The sequence below is a fragment of the Cervus elaphus genome, chromosome 5 (assembly GCF_910594005.1).
Source record: "Cervus elaphus chromosome 5, mCerEla1.1, whole genome shotgun sequence".
NCBI classification, from domain to species: Eukaryota; Metazoa; Chordata; class Mammalia; order Artiodactyla; family Cervidae; genus Cervus; species Cervus elaphus.
Window position 1 is genome coordinate 36,699,249 of NC_057819.1, and position 16,685 is coordinate 36,715,933.

The 16,685-nt window shown below is 38.6% G+C and overlaps 1 protein-coding gene and 1 pseudogene across 8 annotated transcripts in view; both read right to left on the minus strand.

Annotated features, from left to right (window-relative positions):
- NUDT6 (nudix hydrolase 6) overlaps window positions 1–16,685 on the minus strand; it is a 67,197-nt gene that overhangs the window by 8,451 nt on the left and 42,061 nt on the right. The window contains exon 1 of one of the 8 annotated variants that reach the window (XM_043902367.1): window positions 10,096–10,138. The exons of 5 other annotated variants lie outside the window; for them this stretch is intronic. Coding sequence is in view for 1 of the 3 variants with exons in the window: in XM_043902365.1 (XP_043758300.1) it covers window positions 536–538 (3 nt within the window). In the remaining 2 variants the exon portion in view is untranslated. Of the gene's footprint in view, window positions 1–535; window positions 555–2,986; window positions 3,014–10,095; window positions 10,139–16,685 lie in introns of those variants that run through there. 2 more of the 8 variants (XM_043902368.1, XM_043902365.1) reach the window with 2 other exon arrangements.
- Window positions 4,275–15,933, minus strand: LOC122695651 (annotated as a pseudogene).

A 16,685-nucleotide genomic window follows, 5' to 3' on the forward strand; every position in this document is an offset into this window, starting at 1 on the left:
TAATCTTTAATGTTACTACTCTTACTTTTCAGAGTTCAAAGCCACTGTACTTAGAAAATTCACTGACTGGTAGGTTTTGGGCACAGAGAAATTTATGCACAATACAGCAGGCCAGTCATTCTCTTTCTGCTTGTACTATTGTATTTTTCTTAATAACATTTACCACCACTTTTTATATATATTTTATTCATTATTTGTATCTCATTTAGTTGCTAAGTCATGTCCGACTCTTATGCAACCCCATGGACTGTCGCCTGCTAGGCTCCTCTGTCCATGGGGTTTCTCAGGCAAGAATACTGGAGTGGGTTGCCACTTCCTTTTCCAGGGGCTCTTCCCGACACGGGGATGGAACAGCATCTCCTGGCTTGGCAGGCGGAGTCTGGACCACTGAGCCACCAGGGGAGCCATTTGTTCTTACCTATTTGAATGTAAGTTCCAGATATAGAAACCTTGCTTTGTTCACTGATGTTTACCTAGTGCTTAAAACTCATAAACTCTGTAATTAAGTTCAGTGAAAGAATGAAAAGGTCCCTACCATTAATTCAGCTCTTGAGCACCAGGTTTACAATGTCAAGTCACTCTTAGGTCTTGACAGTGATGGGGCAGGAGTACAAGAACTGGATGGGTAGGAAAGGAGAAAGGACATGTTTAAAGTATCAATTTAGCTTTGAGTCTGAGTGTACATTTGCTCACAGTGAAGGTTAAACTTTCCTCTCTAAGACATACTTGACACTAATGCCTGGGAGGAGTGAATCACTTAAAGAAAAACTGGCTCAGATGTCTGAAAATATGCTGATTAATTATTTATGGCTAAAAGCTATCATCAGGGCTTCCCTGGTGAGTCAAACAGTAAAGAATCCGCCTGCAATGTGAGACCTGGGTTTGATCCCTGGGTTGGGAAGATCCCCTAGAGGAGGGCATGGCAACCCATTCCAGCATTCTTGCCTAGAGAATCTCCATGGACACTGGACCTGACAGGCTACAGTCCACCGAGTCTCAAAGAGTTGGACACGACTGAGCGACTAAGCATAGCACAGCTATCATCAACCTCAAGATATGCAGATGATACCACTTTAATGGCAGAAAGTGAAGAGGAACTAAAGAGCCTCTTGATGAAGGTGAAAGAGGAGAGTGAAAAAGCTGGCTTAAAACTCAAAACTCAAAAAATGAAGACCATGGCATCTGGTCCTGTCATTTCATGGCAAATAGGTGGGGAAAATGGGGAACCAGTATCAGATTTCATTTACTTGGGCTCCATAGTCAATGTGGATGGTGACTGCAGCCATAAAATTAAAAGATGCTTGCTCCTTGGGAAATATAGTTATAACAAACCTAGACAGTGTATTAAAAAGTAAAGACATCACCTTGCAGACAAAGGTCCAGAGAGTCAAAGCTATGGTTTTTCCAGTAGTCATGTATGGATGTGAGAATTGTACCATAAAGAAGGTTGAGCACTGAAGAATTGATGCTTTCGAACTGTGGTGTTGGAGAAGACTTGAGAGTCCCTTGGACAGTGAGATCAAACTACTCAGTCCTAAAGGAAATCAACTGTGAACATTCTTTGGAAGGACTGATGCTGAATCTTTTAGCCACCTGATGTGAAGAGCCAACTCACCAGAAACGACCCTGATGCTGGGAAAGATTGAGGGCAAGAGAAGGGAGCAACAGAGGATGATGAGATGGTTACTGACTCAGTGGACATACTTTGAGCAAACTCAGGGAGACAGCGAAGGACAGGAACACCTGGCATGCTGCAGTCCATGGAGTTGCAGAGTCAGACACAACTTAGCTACTGAACAACAATAGCAACAATAGCTATCATGCTTAAATTCTACCTAAAACCAAAATAATTGCATTATAATTAATATAACTTAGCATCTCACTTTATACTTTTTATTACAACATTGAGCTATATAAGAATACTCAGTTTTCACATTTTATTGCTCCATTAGATAAATCTGGTTATAACAACAAAAAAATAAAAACCCTAAGTAGGAGTATCACTTCTATTTAATCCACAAAGAAACCAAAGTCTTATATTAATAGTAATGTGATTTTGTTTCTAACTTTTGCCAATTCCCAACTGCCTAGAGGCATAAGGGGAATCATGTTTAAGAAAGTACTGCTTCTCAGAATCTATTCTTAAAGAACCAGTCATCGGCAAGACTGAAAATCAGCAAGTGAAGAATCTGGATGCACAATGTTCTAGCTTGGTTGTTAACACATCAATTGTTGAGCAGTATCCCTGGAGTTTGATGATCAGGTCTGGGGTGGAGCAGAGGTGTGAGCACGTGTGGTTTCCAAGAAGTTGATGCTATTACTGTCTCTCAGTTTCACATTCACCCTCCATGCTCTGCCTAGTGATGCTAGAGCTGGGGCTTCACTGACCAGTTTGTTTTGCCAACTGACTCCCTTAAGCCTCTACCAACAGACTGCAGGGCTGGGGGAGGAAGAAAGCTCCTCCTGTCTGCTTCCTGTGCCTTTTCCATGTGCCTGTGGTTCTTGTATCGCTTCAGCATGTTGCTTCATTCTGGCAGTGGCAGGTCCTTCCCATAGCAACAGTCAAATCCACTTTGCAGTTTTCTAGCATTTCCTACCTAAGCTTCATTGTGCCCTCTCTCCAAAGGCACCAGAAAGCTGATGCTTCATTTGCAGAGGTCTGGGCCCCATGTCCTCTGAGTTCAGAGACAGGAGATGAACAGCATTTCTTGTTAGAGATTTAATAAGCTATGGGCAGTCCCAAATGAAAGGATGCACAACCTACCAGAGTGGCATAAAGATGACCTTAAACCACAGACATCTAAGCTACAACAAGATGTAGAAAGAAGCCTTTTCTGAGATTCCCTTTATCAGATTAAAGGGAAAGCATTCTGAGAATGACGCTGCCATAAATCCCTTCTAGAGGAACTTCCAAGCCAAGAAGGAAACTAACCTTTAGTACCTGGTGAGAAACTGTATACACATACTTTATCAGAAGCTGCCATACCTTCTAAAATTACTCTTGCTCCTTCACTTAATCATCTTCCTTTTCTCCATAATACTCTTTTCTTCACACTTTTGTTCTAACCTCTCTTCTTGTACCACTTAAGTATCACTGCTGGTACCTGAATTGAATGAAATCATTAACCTCAGCAACAGACAATGGCATCTGTACTATATATTAAAAAAAAACAAAAACAAAAAAACGATCTCCCTAAAAACAAACCCCATTCAAGTGAAGTTTTGTATCCTAATATATAGGCATTGCCATACAACGACTGACTCCCTCAGATTCAGGTATTAATTCATTTTATGTTTTCATTTGCTTTAGTTTAATGAACAGATTCCTCTCTAGGCTTAAATTCTCATTCAGTTGTGTAATGATGAAAAAGTTATTTCTAAATGCTCTAGATCAAAGTTTGTCTGAAAAATGGAGATAATAATATGAAAATTTTTGTGGAAGTATTTTTATGTCATCACAGTGATCATCATTTATCTGATTTTATTTCTATTAAATAGCAAAACATGATGGAATTAAAGTAATTTTTTTTAGCCTGAAAACCTCATCATCAGGATCAGGAATGTGTACTATCACAGAAGAACAGGTGACTTGGGGGAATGTCAAGTGTCAGCAAATGGTTAGTTATGTATTTTTAGGAGGCTAGAAGCCATACCAGAGCTGGTGCTACCACTTTACCTGGGTTTTTAATCCTCTTCAGATATAGTTCCAAGAGACACCAAATAAACCATTTAGGAACTTACACAGAGTTATTTACTCAAAAGTCCCCCCAGCTTAAAGGTATACCTTCAATTGACACTAAAGACAACTGATACCCCAAAGAATCTTGAGGCACAAGATGGAAAACTCTCCACTTGTATCTTTGTAAGTAAATGTTACAGGATGAAGAACGGCTAAAACAATACCACTTTGGGTAGGTCTCTTGGAATTTTTGTTTAGTCATTAAGTCTTGGGTTTCCCTTTGTTTCTTGACTACCTTGGAAAACACTAGCAATTATTTCTTTGAAAATAAGATGAGCAAAACTAGAGAAGCACTGATTGTCTGAAGCGTGAAGTCACGATTAACTGAGAATCAGAGTTTTTAGTCATTTACAGTGGAGTTTATGCAAATTTCTACATACTTTTGACCACAGTCCTGTTTTAAAAATGTAGTGCAACTCAATTTTTTCCTTTTCAATTGCTGTAATACAGATTGCTCTGGAAGTTTGATTTCTTCAAACTGAACCTGTTAAATCATGTCTTGACAGATGTTATAAGGAAAAAAAAAACACCCCCCCAAAACATCATGCTGTCTAGGTTTGGAGTAAGACAGGTCAGCCATAACTGCTGGGGAAGCCCTTTTCTTTTTTTCAGACTGCAACCCAACTTTTAATATTTTTAGACTTATGTTTGAATAAATGAACCTGAAAAACTGCTTAGAGTGGAGACATCATGTTAGCCTGGCTGTCTTTCATTCTCTGTTAAAGTCCTTAATGAAATTTTATTTGACAAAGTCATTTCCAAAACTGTGTTATTTTAATATCTTAAAAGTTTACCCTTTTCTTTTCAAAACCAGATTACACCTGGTACCCTACTCTACATGTACATAAGGGTAAAGGGAGCATTACAGTACTAGGGGTATTTAATTTGTGATCACCAAATCTAACTCAGTTTCATAAACGGTGCAAATTAGGTCCCCAGAGGCTCACAGATATGCCCAGAGTTGTTTCTTTGAACCCAGGTCTCCTGACCCAATTTTGTTTGTACAACTTCTTACGTCACCTGAGCGTAGAAAAGAATAAATATTGGTGCTACTGCTGGTTCTTTAAATGCAAGGAAACGACAATTAAAGCGATACACTTAAAAGACAGTAAAACCTTTTATATTATCTCTTTAGAAGTGTGCTTTGTATACCAAAGTATAGATTTTTTTCAAACTTAGCAAAAGAAATTAACCAATTTATGTTACTTGTATATCCTTGTATAGCATATATATATGGAATCTATCAATAATGTTTGGGCATATCATTTTGTCTGCCATATTGCAGAGGGTTACAATACTTTAGTATAAGCCAATTTAACTAAACAAAATCCTAAATAAGTTCTCCAACCTTAGATACTCAATATTAATTATATATACACCCCTTTGGCCTAAGGGTTGTAAGACTTGAATGATAAAATAATAAAATAATGACTACAGAAACTCTTCTTTTGTAGGTTAGAGTAGGGTAAGTTAAAGACCATCTGGTGTCCCTCATAATTTCATGGAGAATAGGGACATAGCTATATGTCTTTGAAACTGTTACTCAGTGTTTGAAACAGAATGTGAAGAGAATCAGGGCTTATTACTTTCAAAGAAAATGAGTTTAATTAGGTTTTGACTAATTTTTTTTTTTTTAAACAATTACAGACTCTGAAATTGCACTGACTAGACTGGTTCCACTACTACATTATCTGCATGATTTTGGGTAAACAGCCCCTCTATATGCCTTTCACCCTATCTCTAGTTTCTAGATCTAGCAATTTACCCTATGGTAAAAGATCCCTATGTGATAAACAACGTAATACAATCCTGAATATAATTTCTTATTCACCTTGTCTCATTACCATAATTTACACCTCAATTAAAGCATCATTGTATCTGTAAGTAATACATTTCTTTAATATATCCTGTAATTCAGATTTCTATTTAGATACATTTCTCTTCTTCCTCTTTTCTCCATCATTGTAACCTTATGGTATACCTTATTAAACTGTGTTCTCCCTTCAGTAAAACTCCCTCTAAACTCAAACTATTATAATAATGCAAACACAGATGGAGCAAAATTAACATATTAGAAAAAAAGGATAAAAAATACATATGGATCCATGCTAAGACAATACAAAGCAAAAACCACATAACACTATGCTACGAGGAGGACCCTGAGAGCACCCTGGCTCAGGTTCACTGATGTTCGCAGACATCCCAGATGTTCCCAGTGTCCTGCACTTTAATATAATTAACTGCTCTGTTAAAGATGTTTCTATGTCTATTTCTGTTTGTTCAAAACAGTCTATAGCAACTCTGACTCCTAATCCTGAACACGACAATAAAGCAGTACCACGTTATGTTTTTAGTCAAGTCATAGATTATAACCTAAGTATTTTCAACTCATACTCATCTGTTTAAAACCAGACATTTAGGGAGCTAAGCAACATGACTGGTTGAGGATTTCAGATATATCATTTAATTATCCTCTGCTTCAGTGAGAAAGGATCCCTAAAGCTACTGATGAAAGATCTTCAATTAAAAACCAAGCAGGCTGACTCAGTGGTGGGCAGGTGAAGAATCCTTGCCCACAAAATCATCTGTAACACTCCAGTCTTCTCTGCAAGACCAGGCTGCTCCTGACCCACCATTACAACACAACCAGGGTTCACATCAGAACATGAAGTCGAATAGACACTAATTCAAAACTACTTTTGGAACAAATGTCAGATTTTGATCTGTCAATGGTTCCATAGTGCAGTTGTCTTACAAAGTGGAGGCTCTGCATCACGACACTTGACTTTTCCTCCATTGAATGTACCAAGTTAAACTGCTAAAGTAAAATAAGGCCTGATAGAGGTACTGCATCTGAAATTATAATTAAGGCTAAATAAATACATTTGGTTCCTGGTTCAAACTAATGTTCCAGTGATTATGTTAACCAACAGTTTCACTTTTTGTCCTATATGCCTGCTTGTGAAGATGGTTCTCTCTCTCCTCCCAAGACCAGCATTCCCAGATGTGAGAGCAAAGCCTCCTTCATGGCTTTGGACTGGATGCATATGTAGTGGTGCTCAAAGGTTAACTTATCAGCATAGTGTTTCTCACGACAGAGTGCAAAAGACCAGGAATGGGCGTTTGCATCACAGTGAGGTCCCCATGAAAGTATTTTCAATGAAAATGAACATGTCATCCACCCCCACCTTCTACTTCTGTGTCAAATCCACCAACAGTTAGGTGGATCGATACTGAAAGTCATTCCAAAGCCAAAGAGCTTGCCAAAAGCCAGAGCCCTCTTCATGAACCAGTTGCTGCTCCACAAGTGGCAGAACATCCTGACTGGCACAAATGATGGCAGGGTTGTAAAGACAACACCACAGGGTGAAACCCCTTCTAACTTGATTCAGCATTTAGCTGGCATCTGTTAAGGTATTCAGCTGATAAATATGTATCAACATCACAAAAAAAAAACACGAAGACCTTTCCCTGTTTCTAAAGCTCGGATACCTACATTTAGTCCTTATCTATGATTAAACTTTTCATTCAATGAGACCAAAAAGGTGTAATTGTGAAAATCAGACTCACCTGCTATAGATTTTAGGCTAGAACAGACTCTAGATTAGTCCCTCTTTACAAAATACATCACTGTGAGATGAATTCTCTAGTCCTGATGCATATATACATCCCTGAAGTTCTGCATAAACTGGGCCAATACTTGAGTTTTTTAGCAAGTGGCACAATAATATTAATCATAGATCTAGTCAATCATCTGATTCTTTACTTTCATGAGAGGTTGAAAAGGGTGGGAAGAGGATCTATCACGTGTCTATACACTGTAAGATCTGTTTTCTTCAAAAAAGAGTTCATAATGTGTGCCCATATCTCTCAGTGTAATAATAACCTTCTGTGATGTCATTTTCATTAAATATCAGTTTCTCTCCAAGAGGACCATCCTCATCTTCCTATTCATCATTTTCATCTTCATGATTAATGTCCTCTAAGCAAGCTTCAATAATTACTACCAATTCATCTCACTCATCTTTCTTTTTAAAATTTATTTATTTTTAACTGGAGGATAATTGCTTTATAATGTTGTGTTTGTTTCTGCCATATATCAACATGAATCAGCCATAGTATACGTATGTCCCCTTTTCCTTGAGCCTCCCTCCCACCTTCCACCCCTACTTCTCTTTTCTAACTGGCTTTTCCTTAGGATAGTGAGTGAGATTCATTACCAACTGCAATACTTTCATTGCAGTAAAACATTCAAAGGGAACGACTCCATACTCACTAGGTAGTCTGGCTCCTATGCTAACTTCAGCTTTGTTAATTTGAGAATGAAGAGACTCCAAAAGATCCTAGGTACTTGTTCTTTATTGCCTTGATAGCCTTTGCTATTAGCCCCTATAATACACTCTCTAACAATAACATCTTCTCACTCATTTCCTGTAATTCTTCTTTTAATTGGGACATTTGGCCTTTCATACTGGCTGCCCAGTTTGATAATGTTCTCACTTATGTAGGAGGGTTTGATAAAACTCTGCCATAACTTTCCATAATGATACGGTAAGAGATGCATTTCCAGTCTCAGGGGCACATTCCATAAAGTACAAAAATAATAAACTGGAGACTAAAGAGAGACCTAACAGCAGCCAGTAGGTCCTGCTGTGAAGAATCAATTGTTTTCTAGGCATTCTTATTAATGTGAACTTGCCTAATGAGATAAGTGCTTTACTTGTTCATACCTTTAGCAAAAGGTTATCAAAAATTACAAGAGTCAAGGAAAGACATGACATAATGATCAAGGGTTCAACCCAAGAAGATACACAGTTATAAATATATATGCACCCAACATAGGAGCATCTCAATATATAAGGCAAATGCTAACTGCCATAAAAGGGGAAATCAACAGTAACACACTAATAGTGGGGAGAATTAATACCCCGCTAACATCCAGTGGACAGATCATCAGGCAGAAAATTAGTAAGGAAACACAAACCTTAAATGACACATTAGACCACACAGTCTTGACTGATATGTTCAGGACATTCCATATGAAAGAAGCAGAATACATTTTATTCTCAAGAGCACATGAAACATTCCCCAGGATAGATGACATGCTGGGCCACAAATAAAGCCCTGGTAAATTTAAGAAAACTGAAATCATACCAAGCATCTTTCCAGATCACAACACTATGAGATTGGGAATCAACCACAGGAAAAAAAAACCAACTACCAATACATGGAGGCTAAAAACCATGCCACTAAATAACCAAGGAACACTGAAGAAATCAAAGAGGAAATGGAAAACAAAAAACCTAGAGACAAATGGCTATGAAAACAAGACAATCCATAACCTATGGGACACGACAAAAGCAATTTTAAGAGGCAAGCTTATAGCAATACAATCTTACCTCAGGAAACAAGAAAATTCTCAAATAAACAACCTAACTTTACATTTTAAACAACCAGAGAAAGAACAAACAAAAGCCAAAGTTAGTAGAAGGAAAGATAGTATAAGCATCAGAGCAGAAATAAGTGAAACACAGACAAAGAAAAAAACAGCAAACATCAATGAAACTAAAATCTGGTCCTCTGAGAAAATAAACTGAACTGATAAAACCTTTAGCCAGACACATCAAGAAAGGGAAAGGCCTCAAATCAATACAATTAGAAATAAAAAGCAGAAGTTACAATGGACATCACAGAAATACAAAGGATCATAAGAGGCTACTACAAGCAGCTATACACCAATAAAATGGACAACCTAGAAGAAATGGGCAAATTCTTAGAAAAGTATAACTGTTCAAGACTGAATGAGAAAGAAATAAAAAATATAAACAGACAAATCACAAGTACTGAAATGAAAATTATGATTAAAAATCTACCAACAAACAAAAGTTCAGGACCAGATGGCTTCACAGGTGAAGAATTCTATCAAGCACCTAGAGAATAGTTGACACTTATTCTCAAACGCTTCTCAAAAATGCAGAGTAAATAATAATCTCAAAAAAAAAAAAAAAAAATCTCAAGCTCATTCTACACAGCCATCAACACCCTGATACCAAAACCAGACAAAGATACCACAAAAAACTTTCACTGATGAACATAGACACAAAAATCCTCAACAAAATACTAGCAAACTGAATCCAACAGTGCATTAAAAGGATTATACACCAGGATCAAGAGAGATTTATTCCAGAGATGCAAAGATTCTTCAATATGTGCAAATCAATCAGTGTGATACATCATATTAACAGACTGAAAAATACGCATCATCTTAAGAGATGCAGAAAACATTTTTGACAAAATTCAACATCCATTATGATAAGAAACATTCCAGAAAGTGGGCATGGAGCTAGGCAACTTACCTCAACATAATAAAGGCCATTTATGACAAACCCCTGTCAAACTCCTTTCTCCAGAGGATAAGATGGTTGTATGGCATCACTGACTTGATGGACATGAGTTTGAGCAAGATCCAGGAGATGGTGAAGGACAGGGAAGCCTGGTGTGCTGCAGATCATGGGGACACAAAGAGTCTGACATGACTAAGCGACTGAACAACAATGACAAACCCAGAGCAGACATCATTCTCAAAAGTTAAAAACTAAAAGGATTTCCTCTAAGATCAGAAACAAGACAAGGATGTCCACTCCACCTTTATTCAACATAGTTTTGGAAGTCCTAGCCACAGCAATGAGAGCAGAAAAATAAAAAGGAATCTGAATTAAAAAAGAAATAAAACTGTCCCTGTTCACAGATGAAATGATACTATACAAACAAAATCCTAAAGATGCTACCAGAAAACTATTAGAGATCAATGAATCTGGTAAAGTTGCAGGATACAAAAGTAATACACAGAAATCTATTGCATTTCTATACATTAACAATGAAAGATCTGAAAGAGAAATTAGGAAATAATCCCATTTACCACTGTATCAAAAAGAATAAAATGTCTAGGAATGAACCTAAGGAGGCAAAAGACTTGTACGCAGAAAACTGTAAGATACTGATGAAAGAAATCAAAGATGATACAAACAGGTAGAGCCATCTCATGTTCTTGGATTTTAAGAATAAATATTGTTAAATTGACTGTATTTCCCATAGTGATCTACTGATTCAATGCAATTCCCATCAATTTACCAATCCATTTTTCACAGAAGTAGAACAAAATATTTTACAATTTGTATTGTCAGCCATGACAAGTGCCATGGGTGCTTACCATCTACCTTTACAAGGATTAAATCATGTGCTGCAGCTGCTGACTTTCAACAACCCTTGAAGGAGTTCAGGGTGGAGAGCAGAAATGAAGCACTCTGTGCTTGGGAAAAAACTGGCAGGACAAGTCTTGAGATAGCTTGTACTCTCCCTTCATCAAAATCATATTACACTGTCCTTTTCCTCTACCTGTATGGAACAGTTTCTCAACTATCTGAGATACTGTCTCCTGAGCTGCATTCCTCATTTTTGCCCCAAATGAAAAAAAAACAAAAAACAAAAAACCACGATGTGAGTGTTGCGAGTTCAGTTTTAAGGTGACAGTTACGGTGACCATGACGGAGGGGACCCAGAGTGGGCTTCTCTCCTCTGCCTGAGATCTAGAAGGAACTGGAGCCTTGGTACCAGCACAGCCCCCTTGCACCTGTACACCTCTTCAGAGTCCAAACAGATTGGTTAGTCTCTCCTGGTTCTTGGATCTCCTATATTGGTTGGTGATTCTGAGTTTTATTTGATGGTAAAAAAGGTTCATGCCCCCTCCCAACTAAAAGATAGTTTTTGGGGGAGGAGCTGGTTGAAAGATACCAAGGAATACCCACCCAGCTGGAAGACAGGAGAGGGGCTGGTTGAAAGATACCAGAATTTGCTCAGCTGTAGAAGACTGAGTGGTCTATGCTGGGTGGTGAGGTAAGAGGCTGATCTGATGCTTTTACAAGGGATATCAAATAGGAAGTCAGCCTCTATATAAAACCTCAGCCAGGGTTATATAAATACAAAGCTTATACTTGCAAGTACCTATTTGATTGGGGAAAGTATACTAAAGGAGACCCCAACCTATAATGACCAAACTGGGATTCTTTTGATATTCCAAAACTGGTATTTTTACTTACAGTTAGAAAAAGCTGGCTATAAGAATCACACAGACTGAATGGAATGCCTATTTTGATTGGTATCTAGAAGCTTCTCTTGAAATGGTACCAGAACAAAAAAAGGCTACTAGCAGTCTGTCAATGACACTGTCTCTACCTCGATGTATCCTGTTTTATCTGAATTACTGGGTGAGATGCTGTATCTTTTTTTCTCTTCCAACTCTTCTGCCTCCTGCTGCTCCCCTTTCCCCAGCAAAGGAAGATAAAACAAAACAAAACAGTTACTAACTTTTTAAGCAATATTCTGGCTTGACACCTGAGTCATTTTCTTAACCACCAAAATGATCCTTTTCTTAATCCTGCCTTTCGGAAGGTTTAGATGAGAATTTGGCTATTCTAGTTAAAAAAAGACAATCTAGGTTAGTCTGAGTTATATACAAACACTTCTTACACTGACTGACCAACTTTTCAGAACCATTAAAAGATAAGGGGGTATCTATGAAAATTACAAAACTTCAGTTGTGCCAATTAATTACACAATGCCAGTGGAAGGGTAACTGACCCACAACCAGCAGACAAAGTTGCCTTGAATACGTGTGTGTGTGTGTGTGTATCCTGAGAGAATAAGTCCGAACTGACCCACAACCAGCAGACAAAGTTGGCTTGAATACGTGTGTGTATGTGTGTGTGTGTGTATCCTGAGAGAATAAGTCCAAATTAGGAGAATCTGATTTTCACTCCCTGTACCTTGAGACCGGAGCTCCCAGGATCCCAGAGTTCCCAGGAACACTAATCTATTCTATTCCTGAAACTGAAGTGGAAAAAAAACAAAACAAAACAGGGAATGCAGCCTTCTGAAATCTTTCTTATAAACCAGTGAGTTTTATATTGAGATATCTGAGTCATGACTAAGTTTAGAAAACAGCTAAATTTCTTTTATCTGTCTGAATATATGTATGTATCACTATGTGTCTCTGTTTTCAGATACTATTGCTGGGGTTAATTTGTAAGTGAGCTCTAATTTAATTGGCCTGCATAAAAGTGATGAAAAAATTCTAAATACAAGGAAAGTAAGCTAAAAGAATTTCTGGTTCATGGGAACTAGGAAATATTCAATATTAAATTAGTTGTTGTTCCATTGCTAAGGTGTGTCTAACTTTTTGTAACCCCATGGACTGCAGTATGCAAGACTTCCTGTCCTTCACTATTTTGCAAACTCATGTCCATCGAGTCAGTGATGCCATCCAACCATCTAATCCTCTGATGCCCCCTTCTACTCTTGCCCTCAATCTCTCCGAGCATCAGGGTCTTTTCCAATGAGTCGGCTCTTGCATAACGTGGCCAAAGGATTGGAGCTTCAGCACCAGTCCATCCAATGAATATTCACAGTTGATTTCCTTTAGGATTGAATGGTTTGATCTCCTTGCTGTCCAAAGGACTCAAGAGTCTTCTCAAACACCACAGTTTAAAAGCATCAATTCTTGATGCTTAGCCTTCTTTACAGTCCAACTCTCACATTCACACATGACTACTGGAAAAACTGTAGGTTTGACCAAATGGAACTTTGTCAGTAAAGTGATGTCTCTGCTTTTTATATGTTGTCTAGGTTTGTTATAATTTTCCTTCCAAGGAGCAAGTGTCTTTTAATTTCATGACTGCAGTAAGCATCCACAGTGATTTTGGAGCCCAAGAAAATGAAATCCGACACTGTTTCCACTTTCCCCCATCTATTTGCCATGAAGTGACAGGACTGTATGCCATGATCTTCATTTTTTGAATGTTGAATTTTAAGCCAGCTTTTTCACTCTTCTTTTTCACCTTCAAGAGGCTCTTTAGGAACCTCTTCAACTTTCTGCCATTAAAGTGGTATCATCTGCATATCCAAGGTTGCTGATATTTCTGCTGGCAATCTTCATTCCAGCTTATGAGTTATCCAGCCCATATTTTGTATGATGTACTCTGCATATAAGCTAAATAAGCATGGTGATAATATATAGCCTGACATACTCCTTTCCCAATTCTGAACGAGTCCATTGTTCCATGTCCAGTTCTAACTGTTGCTTTTTGTCCTGCATACAGATTTCTCAGGAGGCAGGTAAGGTGGCCTGATATTCCTATAAGAATATTCCACAGTTTGTTGTGATCCACACAAAGGCTTTAGTGTAGTCAATGAAGCAGAGGTAGATGTTTTTTGGAATTCCCTTGCTTTTTCTATGATCCAATGGATGTTGGCAATTTGATCTCTGGTTCTTCTGCCTTTTCTAAATCCAGCTTGTGCTTCTGGAAGTTGTCTGTTCACATACTGCTGAAGCCGAGCTTGCAGGATTTTGAACATAACCTTGCTAGCATGTGAACTGAGTACAACTCTATGGTAATTTAAACATTCTTTGGCATTGCCTTTCTTTGGGATTTGAATGAAATGACCTTTTCCAGTCCTGTGGCCAGTGCAGAGTTGTCTGAATATGCTGGCATATTGAGTGCAGCACTTTAACAGCATCATCTTTTAGGATTTAAAACAGCTCAGCTGGAATTCCATCACCTCCACTAGCTCTGTTTGTAGTAATGTTTCCTAAGGCCCACTTGACTTCATATTTCAGGAGGTCTGGCTCTAGGTGAGTGACCACACCATCTTGGTTACAAGGGTCATTAAGAGCTTCTTAGATAGTTCTTCTGTGTATTCTTGCCACCTTTTCTTAATGTCTTCTGCTTTTGTTCTGTCCTTGGTGTTTTTGTCCTTTACCATGCTTATCTTTGCATGAAATACTTCCTTGGTATCTCCAATTTTCGTAGAGAGATCTTGAGTCTTTTCCATTCTACTGTTTTCCTCTAATTCTTTGCATTGTTCACTCAAGAAGGCTTTCTTATCTCTCCTTCTATTCTCTGGAACTCTGTATTCAGTTGAGTATATCTTTCCCCTTCTCCTTTGCCTTTTGCTTCTCTTCTCAGCTATTTGTAAGGCCTCCTCAGACAACCACTTTGCCTTCTTGCATTTTTTTTTTCCCTTGGGGATGGTTTTGGTCACCATGTCCTGTACAATGTTACGAACCTCTATCCATAGTTCTTCAGACACTCTGTCTACCAGATAACGTCCCTTGATCTATTTGTCAACTCCCCTGTGTAATCATAAGGGATTTGAAACAGTTCATACCTGAATGGCCTAGTGGTTTCCCCTACTTTCTTCAATTTGAGCATGAATTTTGCAATAAGGAGTTCATGATCTGAGCAGCGGTCAACTCCCAGTCTTGTTTTTGCTGACTGTATGGAGCTTCTCCATCTTCAGCTACAAAGAACAGAATCAATCTGATTTTGGTACTGACTATCTGGTGATGCCCATGTGTAGAGTCATCTCTTGTATTGTTGGAAGAGGGTGTTTGCTATGACCAGTGCATTCTCTGGGTAGAATTCATTAGCCTTTGCCCTGCTTCATTTTGTATTCCAAGGTCAAACTTGCCTGTTTACTCTGGTATCTCTTGACTTCCTACTTTTGCATTCCAGTCCCCTATGATGAAAAGGACATCTCTTTTTGGTGTTAGTTCTAGGCGGTCTTATAGGTCATCATAGAACTGTTCAACTTCATCTTCTTCAGCATTAGTGGTTGGCACACAGACTTGGTTCAGTATGATGTTGAAAGATTTGCCTTAGAAATGAACTGAAACCATTCTGTTATTTTTGAGACTGCACCCAAGTACTGTATTTTGGACTCTCTTGTTGACTATGAAGGCTACTCTATTCCTTTTAAGGGATTCTTGCCCTTAAACTGGATATAACAGTAGTAGTATAACTGTTAGTAGATATAACAGTCATCTGAATTAAATTCACCCACTCCTGTCCATTTTAGTTCACTGAAATGGTGATTCCTAAAATTGTCAATGTTCACACTTGCCATCTCCTGTTTGACCACGTCCAATTTACCTTGATTCATGAACCTAACAGTCCAGGTCCTTAAGCAATATTGTTCTTTACAGCATCAAACTTTACTTTCACCACCTGACACAACCACAACTGGTCGTTGTTTCTGCTTTGGCTCAACCTCTTCATTCTTTCTGTAGCTATTTCTCTGCTCTTCCCCAGTAGTATATTGGATACCTACTCACCTGAGGGCTTATTTTTCAGCGTCATATCTTTTTGCCTTTTCATACTGTTTATGGGGTTCTCAAGGCAAGAATACTGAAGTGGTTTGCCATTCCCTTCAGTGGACCATGTTTTGTCAGGCCTTAAGTAGCAGGGACATGCCCTTCAGCCACTCCACTTAGCTAAATGACATGCATGGCACCCTGGCTGTTCCAGTGCTAGTCCTTGTTGAGCATGTAAATGTTCACTGACTGTTGAGTATCAGTCAATGTGCAGCCCGGCGTTGAGGCAAAGGCCTTACTGGAGTGGCTGGGAATGGGTTCGGGAGAGGTTGCAGCTGATGCTGGAGAATGCCCAGGAACAGAGGGCTCCCTGGTCTCTGCTGTGGCTGACCACCCTGGGGCTGATCTGCCACCCAGGAGCAGTATTAGTCTTTAAGTCTTTTGATCTAATTAATATAGATATGTCCTGAGTTATCAACATTAAATTTATTACATAGGTGGCTCAGACGGTAAAGAATCTGCCTGCAATGTAGGAGACACAGGTTTGATCCCTGGATCAGGAAGACCCTTTGAGAAGGGATTGGCTACCCGCTCCAGTATTCTTGCCTGGAGAATTCAAGGGACAGAGGAACCTGGTGGGCAGTATGTGGGGCTGCAAAGAGTCAGACATGATGTGAATGACTAACGTACACACTATAATACTTTCACTGTGCCTAGGTTTAATATATGCTAAATAAGATCTTATTATGTTTGTTACACATCTGTCACCAAGGAAAGTAACTTGTGAAGAAAGTAACA